This window comes from Tetrahymena thermophila, assembly GCF_000189635.1.
Source record: "Tetrahymena thermophila SB210 genomic scaffold scf_8254437, whole genome shotgun sequence".
Taxonomy (NCBI): domain Eukaryota; phylum Ciliophora; class Oligohymenophorea; order Hymenostomatida; family Tetrahymenidae; genus Tetrahymena; species Tetrahymena thermophila.
The window spans coordinates 278,218-298,671 of record NW_002476218.1 but is presented as its reverse complement, the minus strand read 5'-3'; the positions used below and the strand labels follow the sequence as shown (position 1 = coordinate 298,671).

The 20,454-nt window shown below is 23.0% G+C and overlaps 5 protein-coding genes across 5 annotated transcripts; 1 reads left to right on the top strand and 4 right to left on the bottom strand. All coding sequences in view use genetic code 6, as the record gives it.

Annotated features, from left to right (window-relative positions):
* Window positions 1–420: 420 nt before the first annotated feature.
* TTHERM_00444860 (hypothetical protein) lies at window positions 421–2,988 on the bottom strand (the record flags this gene model as incomplete). The annotated part of the gene is made up of 1 exon (XM_001023349.1): window positions 421–2,988. The coding sequence occupies one exon, from the start codon at window positions 2,986–2,988 to the stop codon at window positions 421–423; it is 2,568 nt and encodes an 855-aa protein (XP_001023349.1).
* A 292-nt stretch (window positions 2,989–3,280) lies between these two features.
* On the bottom strand, window positions 3,281–5,761 carry TTHERM_000444859 (electron transfer flavoprotein ubiquinone oxidoreductase; the record flags this gene model as incomplete). The annotated part of the gene is made up of 12 exons (XM_012799667.1): window positions 3,281–3,451; window positions 3,506–3,630; window positions 3,756–3,966; window positions 4,020–4,290; window positions 4,353–4,480; window positions 4,538–4,702; window positions 4,759–5,040; window positions 5,096–5,155; window positions 5,215–5,391; window positions 5,480–5,533; window positions 5,594–5,654; window positions 5,712–5,761. The coding sequence occupies 12 exons, from the start codon at window positions 5,759–5,761 to the stop codon at window positions 3,281–3,283; spliced, it is 1,755 nt and encodes a 584-aa protein (XP_012655121.1).
* A 1,254-nt stretch (window positions 5,762–7,015) lies between these two features.
* TTHERM_00444850 (electron transfer flavoprotein ubiquinone oxidoreductase) lies at window positions 7,016–9,818 on the bottom strand (the record flags this gene model as incomplete). Its single annotated transcript, XM_001023348.3, has 7 exons — window positions 9,390–9,818; window positions 9,074–9,283; window positions 8,300–8,710; window positions 7,849–8,247; window positions 7,654–7,790; window positions 7,381–7,591; window positions 7,016–7,330 (listed from the first exon to the last, which is right to left on the bottom strand). The coding sequence occupies exons 1-7, from the start codon at window positions 9,720–9,722 to the stop codon at window positions 7,016–7,018; spliced, it is 2,016 nt and encodes a 671-aa protein (XP_001023348.3). The 5' UTR covers window positions 9,723–9,818.
* A 2,276-nt stretch (window positions 9,819–12,094) lies between these two features.
* Window positions 12,095–15,778, top strand: TTHERM_00444830 (RNA recognition motif protein; the record flags this gene model as incomplete). Its single annotated transcript, XM_001023346.2, has 10 exons — window positions 12,095–12,131; window positions 12,440–12,510; window positions 12,593–12,748; window positions 12,832–12,923; window positions 13,040–13,310; window positions 13,376–13,531; window positions 13,590–13,953; window positions 14,002–14,265; window positions 14,335–15,693; window positions 15,756–15,778. 10 exons carry the CDS (start codon window positions 12,095–12,097, stop codon window positions 15,776–15,778), a joined length of 2,793 nt encoding a protein of 930 aa, XP_001023346.2.
* A 1,836-nt stretch (window positions 15,779–17,614) lies between these two features.
* On the bottom strand, window positions 17,615–19,825 carry TTHERM_00444820 (hypothetical protein; the record flags this gene model as incomplete). Its single annotated transcript, XM_001023345.2, has 4 exons — window positions 17,615–19,123; window positions 19,233–19,305; window positions 19,406–19,544; window positions 19,672–19,825. 4 exons carry the CDS (start codon window positions 19,823–19,825, stop codon window positions 17,615–17,617), a joined length of 1,875 nt encoding a protein of 624 aa, XP_001023345.2.
* Between the last annotated feature and the right edge of the window lie 629 nt (window positions 19,826–20,454).

Here is a 20,454-nt window from a genome sequence, read left to right as displayed (position 1 = left end):
TCACTGCTGCTGCTGATCAATGTTATTACTCCCACTAACTAAATAGATAGAAATTAAATATGATTGTTTGTTTATCTGATTGATTGATAGATTATCTATCTTCTTAACTGAGAAACAAATTGAATAAAGTCCATAAAAATAAAAATCTTTAAAAATTGTAATTTTTATAATTGATTTCAAGCAATTGCAATTATAAATTTTTTATTGTTTTGAGTATTTTTTTTTAACTTTTTTGACATGATTAATAAATATTTTTAATTAATTAATTCAAAGATTCTTATTAATGCATATGAATTTATCAAAAAACTAATAGATTTTGATTTTAACGAATTTATTAAAAAAAATGAATAAATTTTTAAGATTATATATCATTCAAATTTAATAAATGTATTTATAAAAATAGTGCAATTAAAAATTTTTTCATATTAAGTGAAAGCTTTTGTCACTTAAAATTGAATTATTTACAGTGTTTCTAGAGCTCTTTTAAAAAAAATTTTTAACAAATTGATCTTAATAAAGTTAATCATTAAATTCACCGTTAAATTTTTTGCTTTTAAGCTAATCAAAACTCAAATCTTCTTCTTCAATTACTTGATCTGTGTCTGTAGCAAATCTAATTTGTTTCTTAGTTTATGAGAAGTATTCATAAAGTTGTGCTTTATTTTATTAGGGTTTTTTATGATTAAATAAATCTAATTAACTCATGTTGCTTTCTTGACTTTAGTTCAGATCTCTTTCATTTTATTTATAGATAGTTGAATCTAATTAATTACAACTAAAATCTTCTAACAATTTGTTATCTTCTAAATTAGACTACTCTGTTAAGCATCTTTTATTAGCAATATTATATTCAATATTACCATTAGTATCATCAAGTTAATTCAAAGCTCCAGAAGAGCTATTTAGTTTTTACTTTGACAATTGCTTTTATTTTATTTATTTTAAATCATTTTAGTATTTTCTACTCTCTTATGAATAAATTTATTCATCATTTAAATTAAATCCATATTTCAATGGTTAATCTTAATTCATATAAGAATAGTGTTAAATATTTTTTTTAGAAAAACTGTTTTGATTTATAATTTGATGTGAGTCATTATTAATCATAGGGACCAAAGGCTGTTTGCTAGAATTTTATTATGTTTGCTAAGTTTTTTAATTAAAATCGACTTATTATTCATTGCTTCTTAATTTATGATACAATGCTTATCTGCCTCTTTCTTTTTATTGTGATGCCAAATTATTTAAACTATTTTACTAAGTTAAGGTTAAATTTTAAGTTTATAAAAGTTTTTGATTGCTATTAGATTGTTATTAGTCTCTCATTTGATAATTATTATACTACTTTATTATTGATGGAAGATGAGAGCTTTCAAGAGAACTGAAAGGTTATAGATTTTAATCTAACTCTTGGTGTAGAGTTTATTGTGGATTTTTATGTATCTTTTATAATTAGTTAGTAAACTGGTCTATTTTAAAGTAGCTTAAATTATAAAAAGGATAATCAGATTTATTTAAATATTTAACAATATTTTCATTGCTTTTTCCATTTTTTTATTTACTTTTAAGAGATGGCTGGTTTAATTTAAGCTATTGTTATAGCTCTTTCTTAATGTTTTCATTCAATATCTTCAGTTAATCAATATATTAGCCTATATTTTTTGATTTATCTATATCTTTTAATTGATTCCCGATGTGATAAATAACATTTTTATTTTAATCTAAATGCTATAAAGATTAGCTCTATTTTAAGTTTCTGTTTTTCTTTATTTTCATAGACATTATTTTATTTATTTTTTGAATTCTCTCTTCCTATTATGGAGATAAGCTTTATCTTAAATCTTCCTAGTAATTATTCTTAGCTTCTTGTATTTCCTATTGTTTAGATTTCAGCAGCTAAGGAAGTAAGTTATAAATTTATAACTTAGCCTTTGTTTCTTCCAACTACAACTTTTTTTTATTTTATTCTTTATTTTAATCATCTTTTTTATTTGTTGCGATTTTTTCAGAGCTAAGCTTTAACTTTTGTTAAATGAGTTAATTATATAAATTTCTTTACAGATTTTAAGCTCTCTGCTATTAAATATTCTATTAACAGCTAAAATCTGTTTAAAATTCCGCCAAACCTATTTTTCTAGAACTAGGATTGAATTAAGCAACTGTATTAAATGGATCATTAATTTATTTTTTTATAGGAGGAAGGTCTTGACTAGTTGAGGCCCTTTTTTATGAATTTAATAAAGCTAATTAAGAAGGCTGAGGCAGTTAGCTCAATGCCTTTTCAGGAGAAGCTAGAGTTTTGTTATTATTTATTAAAGTAATAAATTCATCCTTTTTGTTTATTAAATCTTACTTAAACTTTAAATACAAGCAACTCAAATTTATTTTATCTATATTTTTACTGTATAATGGAAACTTGCCTGGCCATGGGTTTTCTCTCTCATTATATTCAGTTACAGACCTAAATTATCGCTCTTTCTTTTCTTAATCAGTTTTAAATTTTAATTGCATGGTTTTGTCTGATTAATCTGTTTTGTCTACTTAAGCTAATGGGTGTTAGTCTTTAGGATATACATATAATTTATTTGATTTAGCTTAAATATTAACATCATTTTTTTATGTTTGAAACGAAGGTTGTTCTTCAATGAGACTATAATTGATCTTTTCTTAGGGGCTATTTTAAATATGCTCATTTCCATAAGAAAGTATTTATTTTTAGAGCTTTATCAATTGGAGCTATTCATACTCACTCATATTTTTATTTAATTGCTACTGATTTTTTCTCATTTACTAAATTTATTTAGCCTCCTAAGAACTTAGGATAGATAAATCTAACTCCTTCTTATCATCTTACTTCATATTATTAGCATTACTTTTTTTAATTTACTTTTCTGAAGACCTGTTATCCCTTTGTTGTTTTGTCTTCTTTGGTTTATCAATTAATTGAGGATCAGAAAGTATTTAAAGTAAACTTCTTGATCTACTCATATTTTGATTTCAATTTGTTTTCTTTAGAATCTTTATAAATTAAAAACAATAAATTGTATGGTTGTTTTTTAATTGCCTTAGTTTATTAAGATATTTATTGATCTTAATTAATAATACTATAAAACCTAATTTATGTAAATAAATGCATCAAAAATTTTAGCCGTAAAAATATATTGAATACTTATCCATACATTTACCATAAATTATACAGTTTACAATTTTAATTAATTAATTTAAATACAAAAAAAAATAACAAAAGAAAAATAAATGAAAAATTTAATGTTCCATTTATTCAACAACCAATTTCTTCAAGAACATCGAAAAATCCATCTATATGGTCAATCTAATTTGATTTTTATCCTATTGATATTTCTTATTGTTAAGAGTGTAAATCATTTTAACTTAACAGACTTCCACTGCTTTTTAGTTCACTACGAGATTATTCTTTAATGAAATCTCTAATCTAATATAAAAATAATATTAAATTAATACATTTAAATCTAGTTAAAACACATACTTCAATGTAAATCTATTCACGGTATTCCCTTAATTTTTTAAGCTATTCTTTTCTGGTAATAAATAAAAATTTAGCCTTTATAGCTCTTATATTAAGTGAAATCTAATCAGCTGCATTAACCATAACTTTTAAGTATATTTAATAATTTAAATTAAGTCAAATTTGTTAAACAATTTTAAAAACTAACAAGTAAATTAAAGTTATAAAATTAAAAAAATAAATTTATAAAAAATTAATCTTTAAAATTTACTAAATGTGTAAATGGGGTAGAGTAAAAAAAAGAGTACTGTTACTAGCTTTAAGCTTTTATTTTTAAAGTATTTGCATTTATTTTTAAGCAAATATCTAAAAATAAATGTATAGAGTGCATTAGCTATAGGTAGTATTACGAAGGCACACATTACTTAATAAGAAGCTACTACATCTTTACCTAAAACTTTAACTTTAGAACTTTTTTAGCACTAAGAAGAAAAATGAAAACGTTTAAATATTTAAATTAATTAAATTAAATTACTTTAACTCTCTCTCTTTCAGATAGATATCTCAAAATTACTGCTATAGGGCTGTTTAAAATGATAGCAGGAAATGAAAATCCCATTTAAAATAGAGTCTTAATTATTAGACTTGCTAATGATTTATAGTCTATCTTAAGTGATGAATTGTATTTCTTTATTTCATAATCTTGAGTGCCAAGATTCTTCAGCTAGGTACTATATTATCCTATTTTTTCAAGCATTTCTTTAACTCTAGGATCTTCAATTTTTTTTATATAACCTTAGGCAAATCTTTGAATAATTAACATTTTAAAGTTACAAAACTAATAAATAAATAAATTAATTAGTTTAACTTTCTATTTAATTGAAGTTCTTCCTTTGGTGTGTACTCTCTATCTGCAGGTAAATATATTCTACGAGCCATAAATATTGAATTCAATTCTCTGTAAGTAGGTACTGTGATTGTTACATCTCGCAGTCTCTAAAATATTTTATCAAAATGAATTTATGAAAAATATTTATTTTTATATTTATTTACATTTTCTATTTCTCTTAGCAATTTACTAATAGCTTATCTTCTACTTTAGGAGTAGATCTCAACAAACTCTTAAGGAATTTCATAAGCTTAACCAAATTCTATTACTACTTTTGACCTAAATTTATGACCTGAGAAATAATTTAAACCACAAGGAACTATTTTAACCTTAAAAAATAAAAATGATGAGAACTTTGTGCATAAATCACTTAATAATTTTTTACATGCTTTTTATATTTTTACATAGCACCTAATGCCATGATACATACTCCTGCCTTTAATGGAAGAAGATCAGTCCTATCGTGACTACCACCTTCTGGAAATATACCAATACATTAATTTTCATTTAAGGCTTTCCAGACTGAATCATACATTTGGGTTTAATCTAATTTTGGAATGATTTTATACGCTTTTTTTATTGAAACAGGATTTTCATACTTTTCTTTTCTTTGAATGTTAACTCGTTCGTTTGAAACTATTTCTGTGACTAAAAATTCATCTTCTATCTACATTAAATAAATTGTTCTGACCCTTTAAAATTATATTTTTTGCAAAAATTACTGAGGAAATAGTCAAGGTGCTACCTACTTCGCACTGTTTAAGAAATAAAGTCTAAGATCCCTATTTTTATATTTAAATTTACCTTTTATTTACTAAAAAATAAAAGCAAATATAATTACTTCTATAAATGTAGATGCTATTTTTAGTATAAAACCCTTTCCTTAAAAAGCTAAATCCTAAGCTCTTTCAACTGGAATTCCTCCTAAAGCTCTGGAGAACTGTCCTATAATTGGTCTTCTCATGGACTTAGCAGCTACTATAAATTTTATCTCTCTATTTAAATGACTGGCGAGTAGCTGATTAGAATAGATGATTTTAAAAAGATGTTAAAAAGGGTTTTTTATTTGAATCTCATTTAATAAAAATAAATTTATATGTTGATACTAATCCATCCATGAACTAATTATTATGGTTGCTGCATATGATAACAGGCTCATTCTATTATTTTTAAATTATGGATTTATCAAAATTTTAATATTGTTAATGAATAGAATATACATTAGGAATATTTTATGCTCCTATAACCTATATCTACCTAAAAAATGTGTGCGTAACAAGCCTTAATAGTTAAAAAATATTGAAAGAATATAGTGAAAAAGGAAATTTAGGTATTTACTTAGCAAATTAAGAAGTTGCTTTGTACTATAGATGCTACAAATACTCCATATCAAAGTACCTAAAACTATTAATAGCTAATAATCTTTATTTTTTTCAACAAAAGTTTAATTAAATTAATTATTTAAAATGATTAAAATTTTCTAATTACAAATCCATAGCTAAAATAAATAAAGGCTTCTATTAAAGTGAAAGACCATACAAAATGATTTAATATTATATCAAATTTACACTAATTATAAAATAAATTACATCATAATAACAACAATTACTAGAAAAAATACTTTAAGGTTTGTATAATTCAATAATAAATATATTTGATATCATCAGATTTCTTTGTAGTTTTAATGTAAAAATTATCAGTCATCTTTATCAATAATCATAAAAGTTACAGACGATTTAAATTTTAATTTGATACAAATTATTAGATTTTAAATTAAGTCTTTTATGGGATTTTATATTTCTCAACAAAAAATTATTCATTCTTAAATAGAATCAATCAATTATCTTGCAAAAAATCATTTTATTTTATGAAATTCTAATACATTCTTTTAATTTGAAATAAAATTGATAAAATAAATAATAATTTATCATAAGTTTATCTTTATAAATAATGATTCATTTTACTATTCATATACTATAATATTCGAATTTTATAAGGGCAACCTGAATATTTTAATTTAAATTATTTAATAATTTGATTATTGTTAAAAAAAAATAATTAATAAAGAAAATTAAAATAAAGTTTTTAATAGTCTATGAAGATAAAATTTGTTTTCAAAAATATTTAATTTATACCTAAAACTAAATTCAAGAAAAATTTCTTTTAATTGAATAATATTTAAGGAAGCTATTTCATATTCAACAAATATTTTGTTTATGAAAAAGATTAAAAATCTTCAATTTTAAAAGATAAACTATAAATTCAATTAAATTATTACATTTTATTTTATCAGTAAAGAGTTTAATCCTCAAACAAACAAAATTAAATATAAAATTTTTTATAATTTTTTCATATAAAATTTGTTTGTAAAAATATTAAATTGAAAAAATATTTATTTTAATTTTAAAATAATTAGAAAGCTATTTATTATACAACAACTTGACTCTTTCTATTTATCCTTGTATTGTAAAAATTAATGAACATATTTTACTTGTAAACAGCTAAAAATTTTTTTATTTCTCAATTATTCTTTTAGCACATTTACTCATTAAATATTTTTGCTAAAAAAAATAAAAGAAATTAATTTGGTTGAATTCCAATCTTTAAAATTATTTGATGGTTTATTATTTATGTAAAATGTTTCAAAAAAAGAAATTATACTCAATTTTAAATAAAAATAAAGCTTTTTTAGAAATAGGCTATTAAAAATATTTATTATACTAAATATAAATAAAATAAAACATATTTGAATAAATTTAAATTAATAAATATATAGTCTTTATACAATCCGATCTTAACTTATTTAAATTAAACACAGCTAGGTAGGATACTCTCACATTCCGTTGCTATTTTATTTTTTTAATGGATTTTAAATTTATTTGTGAAATTTAATTAATTTACTAGTTAGGACCACCACTTCCTTCAGGAACAGTCCAGTCGATGTATTCTTATGTCATCTAAATTTTATTTTATTTAATATATTAAGATTAAGGTACTAAATATTTACTTTAATTGAACAAGTTTTGCAATGCAAGCAATTTTAGGCATTAATTTAAAGCTTTTTTCCTCCTTTTTCATCATCTACAAATTCGTAAACCTTAGCAGGGCAAAATCTTTATTCAGGTCCATCAAACTTTTCTAAAGATTCAAGAGGAACTTAATTAAGTCCAGTTTTAATTTTTAAATGAGAAGGTTAATCATCGTCATGATAAGTACCACTGTTTTTATAAAAGCATGATTTTAAGTTACTATTTTTTTAATTAAAGTAATTATTTATTACCTTCTAGCTAAATTTTCAAGAATATCAAATGTAAGTTTTCCATCTTTTTTAGGATAATTTATAGGCTTAAAGTTTTCCTTTTATTTATACTATTCACTATCCTTTTTATTTGTTCTTAAGTTCCATGGTTCTCTTCCCTTTTTTAAATAAATTAAACTTAGTAAAAGTATTGAAGGCATTTTAGTTATTTCTTACTTTAGTTATATGAAGTTAGAAGCCATTCAACAAAAGTCCTGGGTAAAGACCGTACTTGAAAGCATTTTTAGAATTTCTAAAATCAAATAATTCTTTATAAACCCAAGAGTTTTCCATATCTGTTTGATATTACTTGAGTTCTACGCCTTCACCAGTACCTTCTATTGCTAAGCTTTTATAAATATTCTCAGCAGCTACCATTCCTGACTTCATTGCGTTATGGGTACCTTTAATTTTTGCAACATTCAAAAAACCAGCTCCACAGCCAGTAAGAACACCACCAGGGAATGTTAATTTAGGAATTGAAAAATAACCTCCTGCATTAATAGCTCTAGCACCATAAGAGATACAGTTACCTCCTTCTAACATCGATCTTACTACTTTATGAGTTTTGAATTTCTTTTAGATAAAATAACTTTTATATTTTTTTTCCTCCAATGTAAAAAATTACCTAGAATTCCTCATAAGGATTAATATATGGGTTTTAATATTACAAGCCTACAACAAAACCAATATGAACTTAGTTAGGATCCTTATGATATAAGAATGAACCTCCATATGTTGAATGATCAAGAGGCCAGCCAACAGTATGCTAAACAAGACCACTTTCGAACTTTTCAGGTTTAATTTCCCAAACTTCTTTAATACCTAAACCATAAATTTAAGGATCACTCTTATCTCTTAAATTAAATTGAGACATTAAACTTTCACTCAAAGAACCTCTGCAACCTTCTGAGAAAATAGTTTGCTTAGCCAATAATTCAATACCAGGAGTGAAATTGTCTTTGGGTTCTCCGTTTTTAGCAATACCCATATCACCAGTTTAGACACCTTTAACATATCCTTCTTAGCTGTAAACAACCTTTTAAAAGATAAAATGTAAAAAAATTAATAACAAAAAATATGCTAATGTGATAATTTTTATATGTAATTTAGAAAAGAAAAGAAGATATTTAATTCGTCATTATTGTTTCTAAAAATATAAAAAAACTAAAAAGTGACTTAGTTTTAATTGAACACATTTCTATTAATATCTATGCTAAATTTGATGCTATGAAAAATCTAATTGAAATAAAGTTAAGCGAAATTTCTGAATTTTAAAAACATCTATATAGCCAAATAAATAAATTAATTAATTCATTAGATAAGTAAGAGTCATAAGCATGAGTAAGATTTTATAATATCTATTATCATTTTTATAGTATTTAATAAAATAATTTATTACTTTTTAACCTGCTGTACCAGGGAAGATATCTACACCAAGATTTGTAGCATATTCACCTAACCAAGCACAAAGATCTCCTAATGAGATAATGTAATTCTTCTCATTATGTATAGTAGAGGGGAGTAAAGTGTTTGGAATTTCGATGCTTTTATCTTCATCAAATAAAATCATAAATTTATCATGAGTGACACGAGTATTAACTGGAGGTCTCTATTTAAATATGAGTAAGAATTTTAATTAGGCATTCGAAAAATACAATAAAATCATTTTTTTAAAACATTATTTAGATGTAATGCGTATTAAATATAATTTATACATTTTCCATACTACGCCATCCAGGAATTAGTTCATCTAAGGCATGGGGTTCAAAACAGTTGCCTGACAATATATGAGAACCTATCTGAGAACCCTTCTCAATAAGACAAACGGAAAGGGGACGTTCGTGCTATTATTCTAATTATTTTAAGCGAATAGCAGCAGAAAGACCAGCAGGTCCACCACCAACAATCACTACATCATATTCCATCTTTTCACGCTCAATTTCTCCAGCCTCGGCACTAGCACCAGATGAGCTGAATCTAAAATAATTTTTGATCATATGGATCTATTAAAATTTGCTTGATAAGCTTTAAATTCTACGTAAAAACATATTTAATTCCTTCTACTTTTATTTAAATGCTTTTAATAACTTATTTATTTTTTTATTTTGAATAGATATTTTTTCTTTTAATTTTTTTTAGTTATTAGAAATTATTAATATTACTGGGAAACATAATATATTTCAACTGATACATTATGATATAATTAATAAGCTAAAAACCTATCTTTTCCGATTTTTATTCTTAATTTTTGTTGTAAATATAGCTGTATAATCAATTTTTTAGTTTCTTAAATTTTTTTTAGATATTTTGGCTAATATATGGGATTACATTATTTGAAAGTGTGAAAAGTGTATACAATAAATGATTTGATTTTATGATGTTTTTGAATCTAAAACTTATATTTTTTAGAATAGTGAAAACATATGATACAATAAGTATCCTAACCAAAAAAAATATGATGTAAGAAAAATTATGAGATATTTAAATGGAAACAATTTTATAAAATTTAATAAAATCCTTAGTTAGAATTGCTATATGAGAAACTAATTACCAAATACAACCCATTTAATAAATTAATTACCTATATTTCTGTTATAGCTTTTAAATTTATAAAAATACATATAAAAATGTTGAAAATTTAGTAAGTAGTTAAATTATATTTATTGGTTAAGCATTAAGCTCATATCTTTCAAAATTTAGATTAAAAATTCAAAGTAAAATAAAAAATATTCTATAATATTGTTAAAACATTTTTGTCAAAGATAGATTTGATTTTATATAGTAAAAACGCACTACTTTGTAAATTCTTTAAAAAAATTAGAAAAAATTAAAAAATAAATACAAATAAAAATGACCTATATTTATCATCTATGAATTTTAGACAACTCAAAATTCAACAAAAATCTACATAAAATTATATTGAAAATTTTAACCAAAACAGAAGCCATTCAATAATAAATTTAAAATTATTTTTTCCATTCAATTAAAACAAAATGTTTAATAAATTATTTTAAAGTTAAAATTAAAAAATAAATGTAAATAAATTGATCTATTTTTTGTTCATTCATGAATTTTAAACTATTCAAAATTCGAATAAAATCTATTAAAATTTAGATTTAAAATTCAATTAAAGCATACACCATTAAATAATCAACTTAAAACATTTTTGCCAAAGATAGATTTTACTTTTATTAAGTAAAAATCAAATTTCATTTTTAACTCTTTAAAAAAATTGATAGAATTAAAAAATAAATCAAAATGATCTATTTTTATCTTTGAATTTTATGCTACAAAAAATTCTACAAATATCTATCAAAATTTAGTTTAAAAATTATAACCTAAAGAGAAACTAATCAATATTAAGCTTAAAACATTTTTTTCTGAGATAGATTTGCTTTTATTGAATATAGAAAAATTGCACTTAAAAAAAAATAGATAAAATCAAAATTACATTTATCTCTAAATAACAATAATTTATTTTTGCTAATAATAAATTTTAATGTTAGATACCACTATATAAAATTTCATAATAGCTTTAAACTATTCAAAAAATTCAAATTTTATTTGCCAATTCATTATTTTAATTTAAAATATTTTAGAGTTAATGAACTTTTATAATTTATATTCAAAAAATTTTTTTGTTTTTAAGTGAATATCTAAAAATTTTTGAGCATTATTAGATTTAATCAAGAAAACAAAATTTTATTGCTAATTTTTAAAAGTAAAATGTGAGGAAATATTTTTTAAATGTTAAAAATAATTTTAAAAAAATATTGAAGAAGGATATTAAATATTTATGATATTATAAGCTAATAGGTTAATTGTGAATAAAAAGTTTACCCGATAAATTAAGGAAGAAGTTAATTATGCAAATTATTGGTATAAAGTGAATATATTATATAATTATTTTATTATTAAAATTTTAGTAATGTAAGAATTTGAAATCAAAATTTATAAGTAAATAAATGAATACTATCTATAAATAAAATTAAATGATTAAATATAAGTAGAAAACAAACTGGCTAGCACACCAAAATGGATAATTAAAATATATGATGAGAAAAACAAATAAATGGAAGGAGATATGTTAGCAGGTACATTTAATTATATGTAAATTATATATATAACATCGCATTAAATAAATAAATAAAATTGCTTAGGAAGAAGGAGAAATAAAAGACGATCTTTAAGACATTATTTACTAACTAAGCTAGAAGATAAAATGTATATTATATGAATAAATAATTGCTTTATTATAATGAGACATTAGAAGTCAAAAACATAAGAAGTTTAATAATAAAGCAAAAATCCAAAAAAACAAAAAAACCTTAGTAATATTTTATATTGAGCTCAACAAAAATCTGCAAAAGAGTAAGAATAATAGTTAACAAATATAAAATTTGAGACATAAATAATATAAATGTCAGCAAAGATAAAACCAAAATAACCTCAGAAGAGTACATTTTTTATCAATTTGAGATTAATATTATAAAAAAAAGGGCAGCACTGTTAATTTTTAAATGAGCTTCTAAAATGAATTTATATTTTATTTTCAAAAAGGACGAAAATAGTTAAATTTATTCTAAATTTTTCCCTAAAGTGAATTAGCAGTCACATTAAATTACATTATCTATAATACATTTTATCCTTTAAGCTTATAAAATTATTGAAGAAGCATTTTAGTTTGCTTTTAGCTTAATAGACTGACTGACTGCTCTTCTTTTTTTAAGTTTGCTTTAAAAATATTTTGTTTTTAAATAATTAGGATTGTAGTGTTAATATTGCAAGGAAAAGATAGAAAATGACAATTACTATTTATGCGATTGTGGATATTAAGTATTTAAATTGTCTTTAATTTTATTCTTCATCTTTTTCAACAGATTAAACTATTTTAAATGTGAAATTTTCTGAAAAGCAGTATTTTAATCAATCACTTTAGACATAGGAGTGTTTTACCAAATTACTTTAGATTATCCAAATCCTTTTAGTCACTAAAATAAATATCAATAAGTTTTTTTCATATGGAATTCGAATAAAAAGAGAGTATTTTCAATTTGAAGTATGTCTGATTGAAGTACATATTTACTCTCTCTCGCGCTAATTCAAATATTAAAAGAAATTCATATTCGAATACTTTTTTTTTTCATAATTAATTAGATGTGTTGGGATTGTTATGACGATTTTTAAGACAATTAAGAACCATTTTGCCCTAAATGTGATGCAGAATTAATATCTGACTCAGAAGACGAGTAAATAAAATATATTAAATTAAATATTAAACTTTATTTGTGATTTTAAATTTAACAGATAGCACAGTAATTTTGGATTTACAAATAATTAAATTTATTATTTTTTTACTTATTAGATAAATTACAAAACCTAAAAATGAGCCTCCACTTTCTAAATCTACTTCTCTATAAAATCAAGGGGCTAATAGCCAACTGAAATCTTCACCATCAGCAGTAAATAAATCAAGTAGTAGCACTGTAGGAGCAGCAAGTTCTGCAAATACAACTACTACCACATCATCAATAAATACTAGCGGTTTCAACTATAATGATCTAGCAAAAGTAAGAGTTATCAAGAAAAATTTAGTATATGTGATTGGTTTAGCTCCAGAGATAGCCAACGAAGAGGTATTTTGCATAAAGAAAATTTTGTATTTTAAAGTTATTAATCTATTAAAAATTATATAAATTAGACCTTGTTAAAGAAGGAATACTTTAGTTAGTATGGAAAAATAACAAAAATAGTTGTTAATACAAATAATGCATACAATCCAAAGGGACCAAATGGGCCTTCTTATTCAGCATATATAACATATTCTTCTGAAAGAGAAGCTTCTATGGCTATATTAGTATTCAAATTATTTAAAAACTGAGAGTAAAATATTAACATTAAATTGATTATTTTAGGGAACAGAAGAGTATTAAATAAATGATAGAATAATTAGAGCTTCATATGGTACAACTAAATATTGCTCTTACTTTTTAAAGTAGTAAGACTGTCCTAATTTACCTGAGTGTTTATATCTTCATTCATTTGGAAAAGATAAAGAATTTTTCTAAAAAGACGAAGCAACATCAAATAAAAATATATTTATTGACCAATAAAAGATGGCTATAAAAAATATACAAAAATATATACCTGATCTAGTTAAAATAAAAAATACACCAGTGACATATAATTCTGTACTACCCACTCCATAAAGTGTAATTGAAAAGTTAATTGAATAAGATGTCTTAGATATAAAACAAAAACCAGCAGAATCAAATTCAAGTAAAATTTTTAAAATTTAACAAGCAATTACAATTTAATATTTTTTAGACGATTAAAAAGGTGATAAAAAGAAAAAAGAAGACAACACTCCTTTGATTGATTAGTGGAGTATCGATTTTTCTATTCCTCAAACAGCTCCTAAAAAAGATAAAGAGGATTCAAAGAAATAGGAATCTTCTTCTCCACAATAAACAGTTAGAAAATAATCTAAATCAATATCTGAAAAAGATCTCAATACAAATAATACATAACCAACTTCCAAGTCTCCTTAGTAGAATTAGTAAAGCAGTACACCACCAGAAACATCTTCAAGTAGAATTTTTAATTAACAAAAAATTATTTGTACTACTAATCAATAATTTATTTATTTTATAAAAATAGATAAATAACAAGAAGGTGAAAAATCTAATAAGATATAATAATCTGCTAATGGTTAGTAATAAAGTGAAGAAAAAGCTTTTTCAAAAGAGGAGTTCTTAATGAAAGCTATGAATGGAGTTTTATAAAGTCCATCTCGCAGTCACTCTTCTTCTCTTTCATTACAAAACAACACAAACACAAACTAAACATAGAATTAAAATATTATACAAAACTCTAACTAAGGGAAACCTTAGTCATAAACTATATAAAATAATAGTTAAACAAACATTACAATAAATAATAGCAATTCGAATTCTAATCTATAAAAAGCTGCTAGCTAAGTTGTAGCTGAGTAAACCAAAAAAGTAGAAAAATCTCCTATAAAAGAATAAATCTAGAAATAAGATGAATAAAAAAAAGACGAATAAATAGAAAGTAGAAAGACAGGAAACGCCTCTGCTGGAAGTAGCAACTAATCTAGTAATGTAGCAAGTACAAATCACTCAAGGACTTCTTCTACTAATTAAAAAGCATCTGGTTCAAATAGCTATCCTCAAAACTAAGCTTCTAATACAAATGGAATAAATAATAAATAAAACTCTGTCACTCAAAATGGAAATCATGCTGAAAAAAAAGAAACAAGCAGAAAAGAGCAATCAGAAAATAAATATTAAAAACACTAATACATACCTGTAAATCAATAAACCAAGCAGTCATCGCAATCAGTTGAACCTTAGAAGGAAACTAACTTATAAACTCAAAATGTTACATAGCAGCAACAACAATAGAATTAGTAATAGTCCCCTGCACCTCTTGAAAGTTAACCAAAATAAAAGGAAGACAACAAATAGGTAAAATCTTCAACTGCTTCTTAGCAAAAGCCTTAAAACGGTAGCCAAAATAGCTAATAAACTTAAACATAATAATAAAATCATTAAAACGAACAAGTTAATATCCTGGCTTAATCTAAGTAGCAAAATACATAAAATGGCTTACAACAATAGGTTTAAAATAGCTAAAATCATAATATATAAACTTCTCAGCACTAATAGAGCCCTAGTACTTCTACTAGTAGTAGCAATGTTACTCCTCATAACTCCTCCATACATCCTCATCATTAGCATACAGTTTCAGAACCTATTGCACCTAAATATATCCTATAAAAAGTAGAAAAAAGAGAAAAAACTTTAAGCTCTGACAATTAAATTATGAAAAGACTGATTACAAGAACAACACATCAAAAAAGTGCTTCTTCTCGCTTTGATTTTGCTAAAAACTCTGAAAATAGTGACTAACCTGTTGAAGATGTAGATGTAATAAATCATATCTTTAATGGACAATATATAATCTTAACAAAGTCATATAATTAGAGTTCGAATAGTAAATTTTATTTCACAAAAAAAAATTTATAATTTTAAAATATTTAAAAAAATAAAAAATAGATTTTGATAAAAATGAGTATTGAAGAGTTTTTCTTTAGTAGCTTAATGCAAAAAATACTAATAAGTACAATATGCATCTTTAATCAAATTAATATAATATATAATTATCTGACTGAGTGAGATATTAGAATACGAGGGATTATATTTAGAAGGTATTATTAATTCATTTTTTATTAATTCAGATATTTCATTTTTTTAAATTTATTTAACATAGTTGAACATGTTACGAGTTTTTCCAGAAGAAGAGAAAATAAATCATCAATCAATAAATTAAATAGAGAAGAAAATTTTACAAAATTTAGCTTGTATTTGTGATAGGACAGACGTGAAATAATAAAAAATAAAACTATTTAGCAATACTTCTTAAGAGTCTAATATTACAATAGAAAATTAATGAATACATTTAGTGGTGTATAATCTGAAAGAGCAAAGATGTGTTTTTCAACTTTTTCTACTCTTTTCTTTTTCAGAAACACTTTCTTTCCAATCAATCGAAAAAGACAATCAATAAAACATTTTCCAATTTTTTGGTTACATAAAAATAATAGGTCATTTTAATAAAATTAACAGGAAAATAAATTACATTTCTCAAAATGGAATTCATTAAATCCTTCTTAAAATAATAAGGACTTAGATAGAAAGAATCAATCAATTAATCTGCTCTTTGGTCTCATAAATTATCAAATAATACAATCAAATTCACTAAAATAATTTTCAGACCAATCGATCACCTAAAAATACAAAACAAATAAAATAAATAATCACATATTCTTTCATTAATTCACCAAACAATTCAATTAACTCTTTTCTCTTTACTAGTGAAAATTCTCGATTAAAAATATTATGATCTACTTCACAAAAAAACATTCATACTATAGTTCAATTATCCTATTATTAATACTTTATTAATAACATTTCTATATAAAACTTTTCAAAAACTTATAGTTCTAATTACATAATACTTCTTTGTATATCTTTATATAAAATCTCTTTCTAATAAAACTTTAACACATTACTTCTTTCATTTAATTAAAAAAAAAAACACTTTAACTCAAATAGGTTTATTTTTTAAGTAAATTAGATGAAATCATAAAATTTAATTCTTTTCTCTAAATTTATTTATTAAAAATCAATACAAAATTATTTAAATTAAGAATATAGAATATTATAAAGTGATGGAATTTATTTGGAAATAAAATAGCAATTAAGTGATCTATCTTGTAGCTTTAAATAATTCTTTTATAACAATAGTATTTTCAGTCAACAAAGAATAAAAATCTATTAAATTTTCAAAATAAAAAACAAAATACTAAGAATTACCTTATCTCTTTAAGAGAAAAGAAAAACATATTTAAAGCTTACAAAAACTAAAAGCTAAAAACTAAAAATACATTTTTTTAGAATAGTTTCTTATGTTTTTTTTTTTCATTAAAATTACTATTACAGAACAAGGAATTAGTTTAAATAAATTAAAAGAACATATAATTAGATAAAATGTTTGCTTAGAAGAAGTAAATATAAGTGAATAATATAAAATACTATCAAGCATTTAATTATTATGAGTTTATTATTGTTAGTTAACAATATAAATTTAATTATGAAATAGAGATTAATAGAAATATTAAATTAAAATCTTGAATAAAATTAATACTTACTTTTTTATTTTCAAATCAATTATTTTATTTTTATGAGTATAAGATTAAGAGATGATGATGATATGTATTATTTTTTTATTTATTGATTTGTTTGTTTGTTTATTTATTTATTATTTTATATTTGTTATAATTGTTATTTATTCAACAAAAGAATAATTATTATGGGTTCATTACCTTATGGATTGCTATATACAAAGCTACATTTCATTTTGTCATTTTCTCAATTTAATTTAAAAATTCTAGATGCTACTGCTCGTGAAAATCTATTTCTTAATTCAATCCAATACTTAAATTTGGTTAGTTTTCTTATTCATCTTAATAGGGATCTTTGCTTTGTTAATAGTTATTAATAGATGAATAAACGTTTCTTTCTTCTTTCCCCTTTTCTTTAAAACTTTATTGCTAAATTTATTACTACTATGGGAGAGTATTATTTGCTCCTAAAGTGTTAGTGGATTATGTGCCTTTTGTTGGAATTACTTAAGGTTTAGGTATATTCTTAGCAAATTCTAATGCTTTTTCTCTTGATGATGTATCTTTGTTGAATTTTATGGCTGCAACTTTACCTTAATCTTATTGAGATTTCAAAATCTAAGAGTTAATTTACTGTATTTGTTTTGCAAATTCCTATCTTTTCTCTAATTACTCTCTTTTTTGTTGCCAATCTTCATTTCCAACATTTGGTCCTAGACCTCCTAACTTATAATTAGCGTTCTTTTAAATACTTTTATACTCATTTAATGTATAGGGTTTATAGTTGCTCAAACTATTACTGGAAGAAGGCATTTCATTCAGACTTTTATTGGTGTTATCTCTAGATTAATTCCTTATTCTTTTAACTTCTGTTTTCTTCTATTCTTTCAAAAAAGGAGCTTCTTCGTATTAATTATCATTCTATTAAAAGCCCCCGTTTTCTTATTTTTCAAGTGTTTTTATCTTAAATTTGGCTGAATATGCTCTTGTATTAAAATCAGGATGATCTTAAGGCATCTAATAAGGCTATTAACTGTAAGGTTTTTAAGCTGACAATTAAGGCAAGTTATTAAATTAACCATTATTATTGAATTAATAAAATGGTTGCTAAGGTTACGATTGCTAATTTATAAGTAAAGGTTATCCATAATTTGCGTAGGTTGGTGGTTGCAGCATTTCTCTAGAGTTTTACTAGTAAGAATTATTTAAGTTATTATAAATCATATTATAACCATTTTTAGCTTGAATGTTATTAAATTAACTACCATTTGAATATTTAGAATCAATTGACTCCTTTTGATAAGCTATATTCTTAGGCTAAAGGGTTGAAGTTGTAGAATTAGAGCTTTATGCAGAATTTAGTCCCTTAAAAGGTATTGCTTGCAGAACTTATTAAGGCTACTAAGATCTATTATTTAAGTTGGCAGAAATTGGTGCATAAATTTTTTTTCCTGATTCACTAGGATTACTTTTAATGCTATTTAAGCTTGAAGCTTATTTTGGATTTTAGTTACTTTAATATGTTTGAATTCCATTATCTGTTTAAAATGTTTATTTCATTATGGGCGTTTTATTATTTGGAGTCATAAAGTTTGAATTCAGAGCTTAGCGACTTCCCTACTAAAACTACATTTACTGCTACATCTGATTTTACATTTGCTGCTAGTATTTTATTTATTCCATTTGTTGATCGATACTATCCATTTCATTCATGACTGGAGATCGCTAATACTAAATAACCTAAGATTAAAACATTTTAATGAATTTTTAATCAACTTAAGTATGAAAATAATTCAAAAATGATTGAATCTAATAGAGAATTTAATTTTTTCATGTCTAACATATTTACATTAATCTACTAAGGATATTTCGGAGGTAAATTTTGTTGGTACATTCCTTAAATTGGTGGCAGATGTTAGTTACTAATATTATAAAATAATTATGATGTTTTTAAACCAGCAAAATTTAATCAAGCAATTGATTCTTCATTTAAATATTTTATTTATCTAAAATAATTTTTACTGGACGAGGAGATGTTAATCTACACTCTTATTAGGTTTGCTATATGTTACTGAATAAATATTTTGGTTTTATATTCTGTCTGGACTAAAAAATGGGCGGTTTATATCGAATGTTTATGCCTCTTTCTTTTAGTTTTAATCTAAACATATTTTTTAAAAATGTTTTAATGAAATTTGCTTAACAAACAAAACATATTTTATAATTTTAGTTTTGAAGTTAGTTGATTATAAATTCTTATCATTTCTAGTAGTTAAAAAACATTTTACATCTGTTTGCTCCAGTAAAATCCTCCATTTACATTGGTAGTCTTTCATTAATTTTCCTAATTGGATTATCCGAATCCTTAATAACTCCATCTACACCTTCCTTTGTCATTAAAGAAGTTTTGCCTTTAAACCTTTCTTAAAAAGTACTTGTCATTTTTGTTAATATTTTCAAGCTTTTGATTAAAGACTGTGAACACTTTTAAAAATATTGTTTTTTATTAGTTATTTATAAATTAAAAATTTTTACTAATAGCTTTTCTCTCCATAAAATAAATATCAAATTTAATATTAATCACTCATAAAATAAATTGACAAATGTTAGTTTTTATTCATTTATTTATTCTCATCTTTCTATGTTTTTATAAAATAAATAGTAACCAATTATATGAAAAATAAAACCAAACATTCATAATATTAATAGTACATTTTTTTTATCATGTTTAATCAAGATTTTCTTTGATTTATGCAACTATTAACATTTTTTTGGGATTACAATGTAAACCTAATTTACATAAGTATCTCAAAATATAATTATTATAAATATATTCATATTTACTCTTTCTTAATAATTAAATTTATGCAGATTGAAATTTCCTCAAAATAAATTTATTTTAAAATTATTTATCAATTCGTCAAAAATAAATAATAATTTAAATATGTTTGTTTCAATGTAGAAATTTTTAAAAAATAATATTTCAAATAAAAAGCTTTAATCAAGTGATAAATAATTATTTAAAATTTTATATTAATTTTGTATATACTTTAGTTCTTTCATTTCATTAT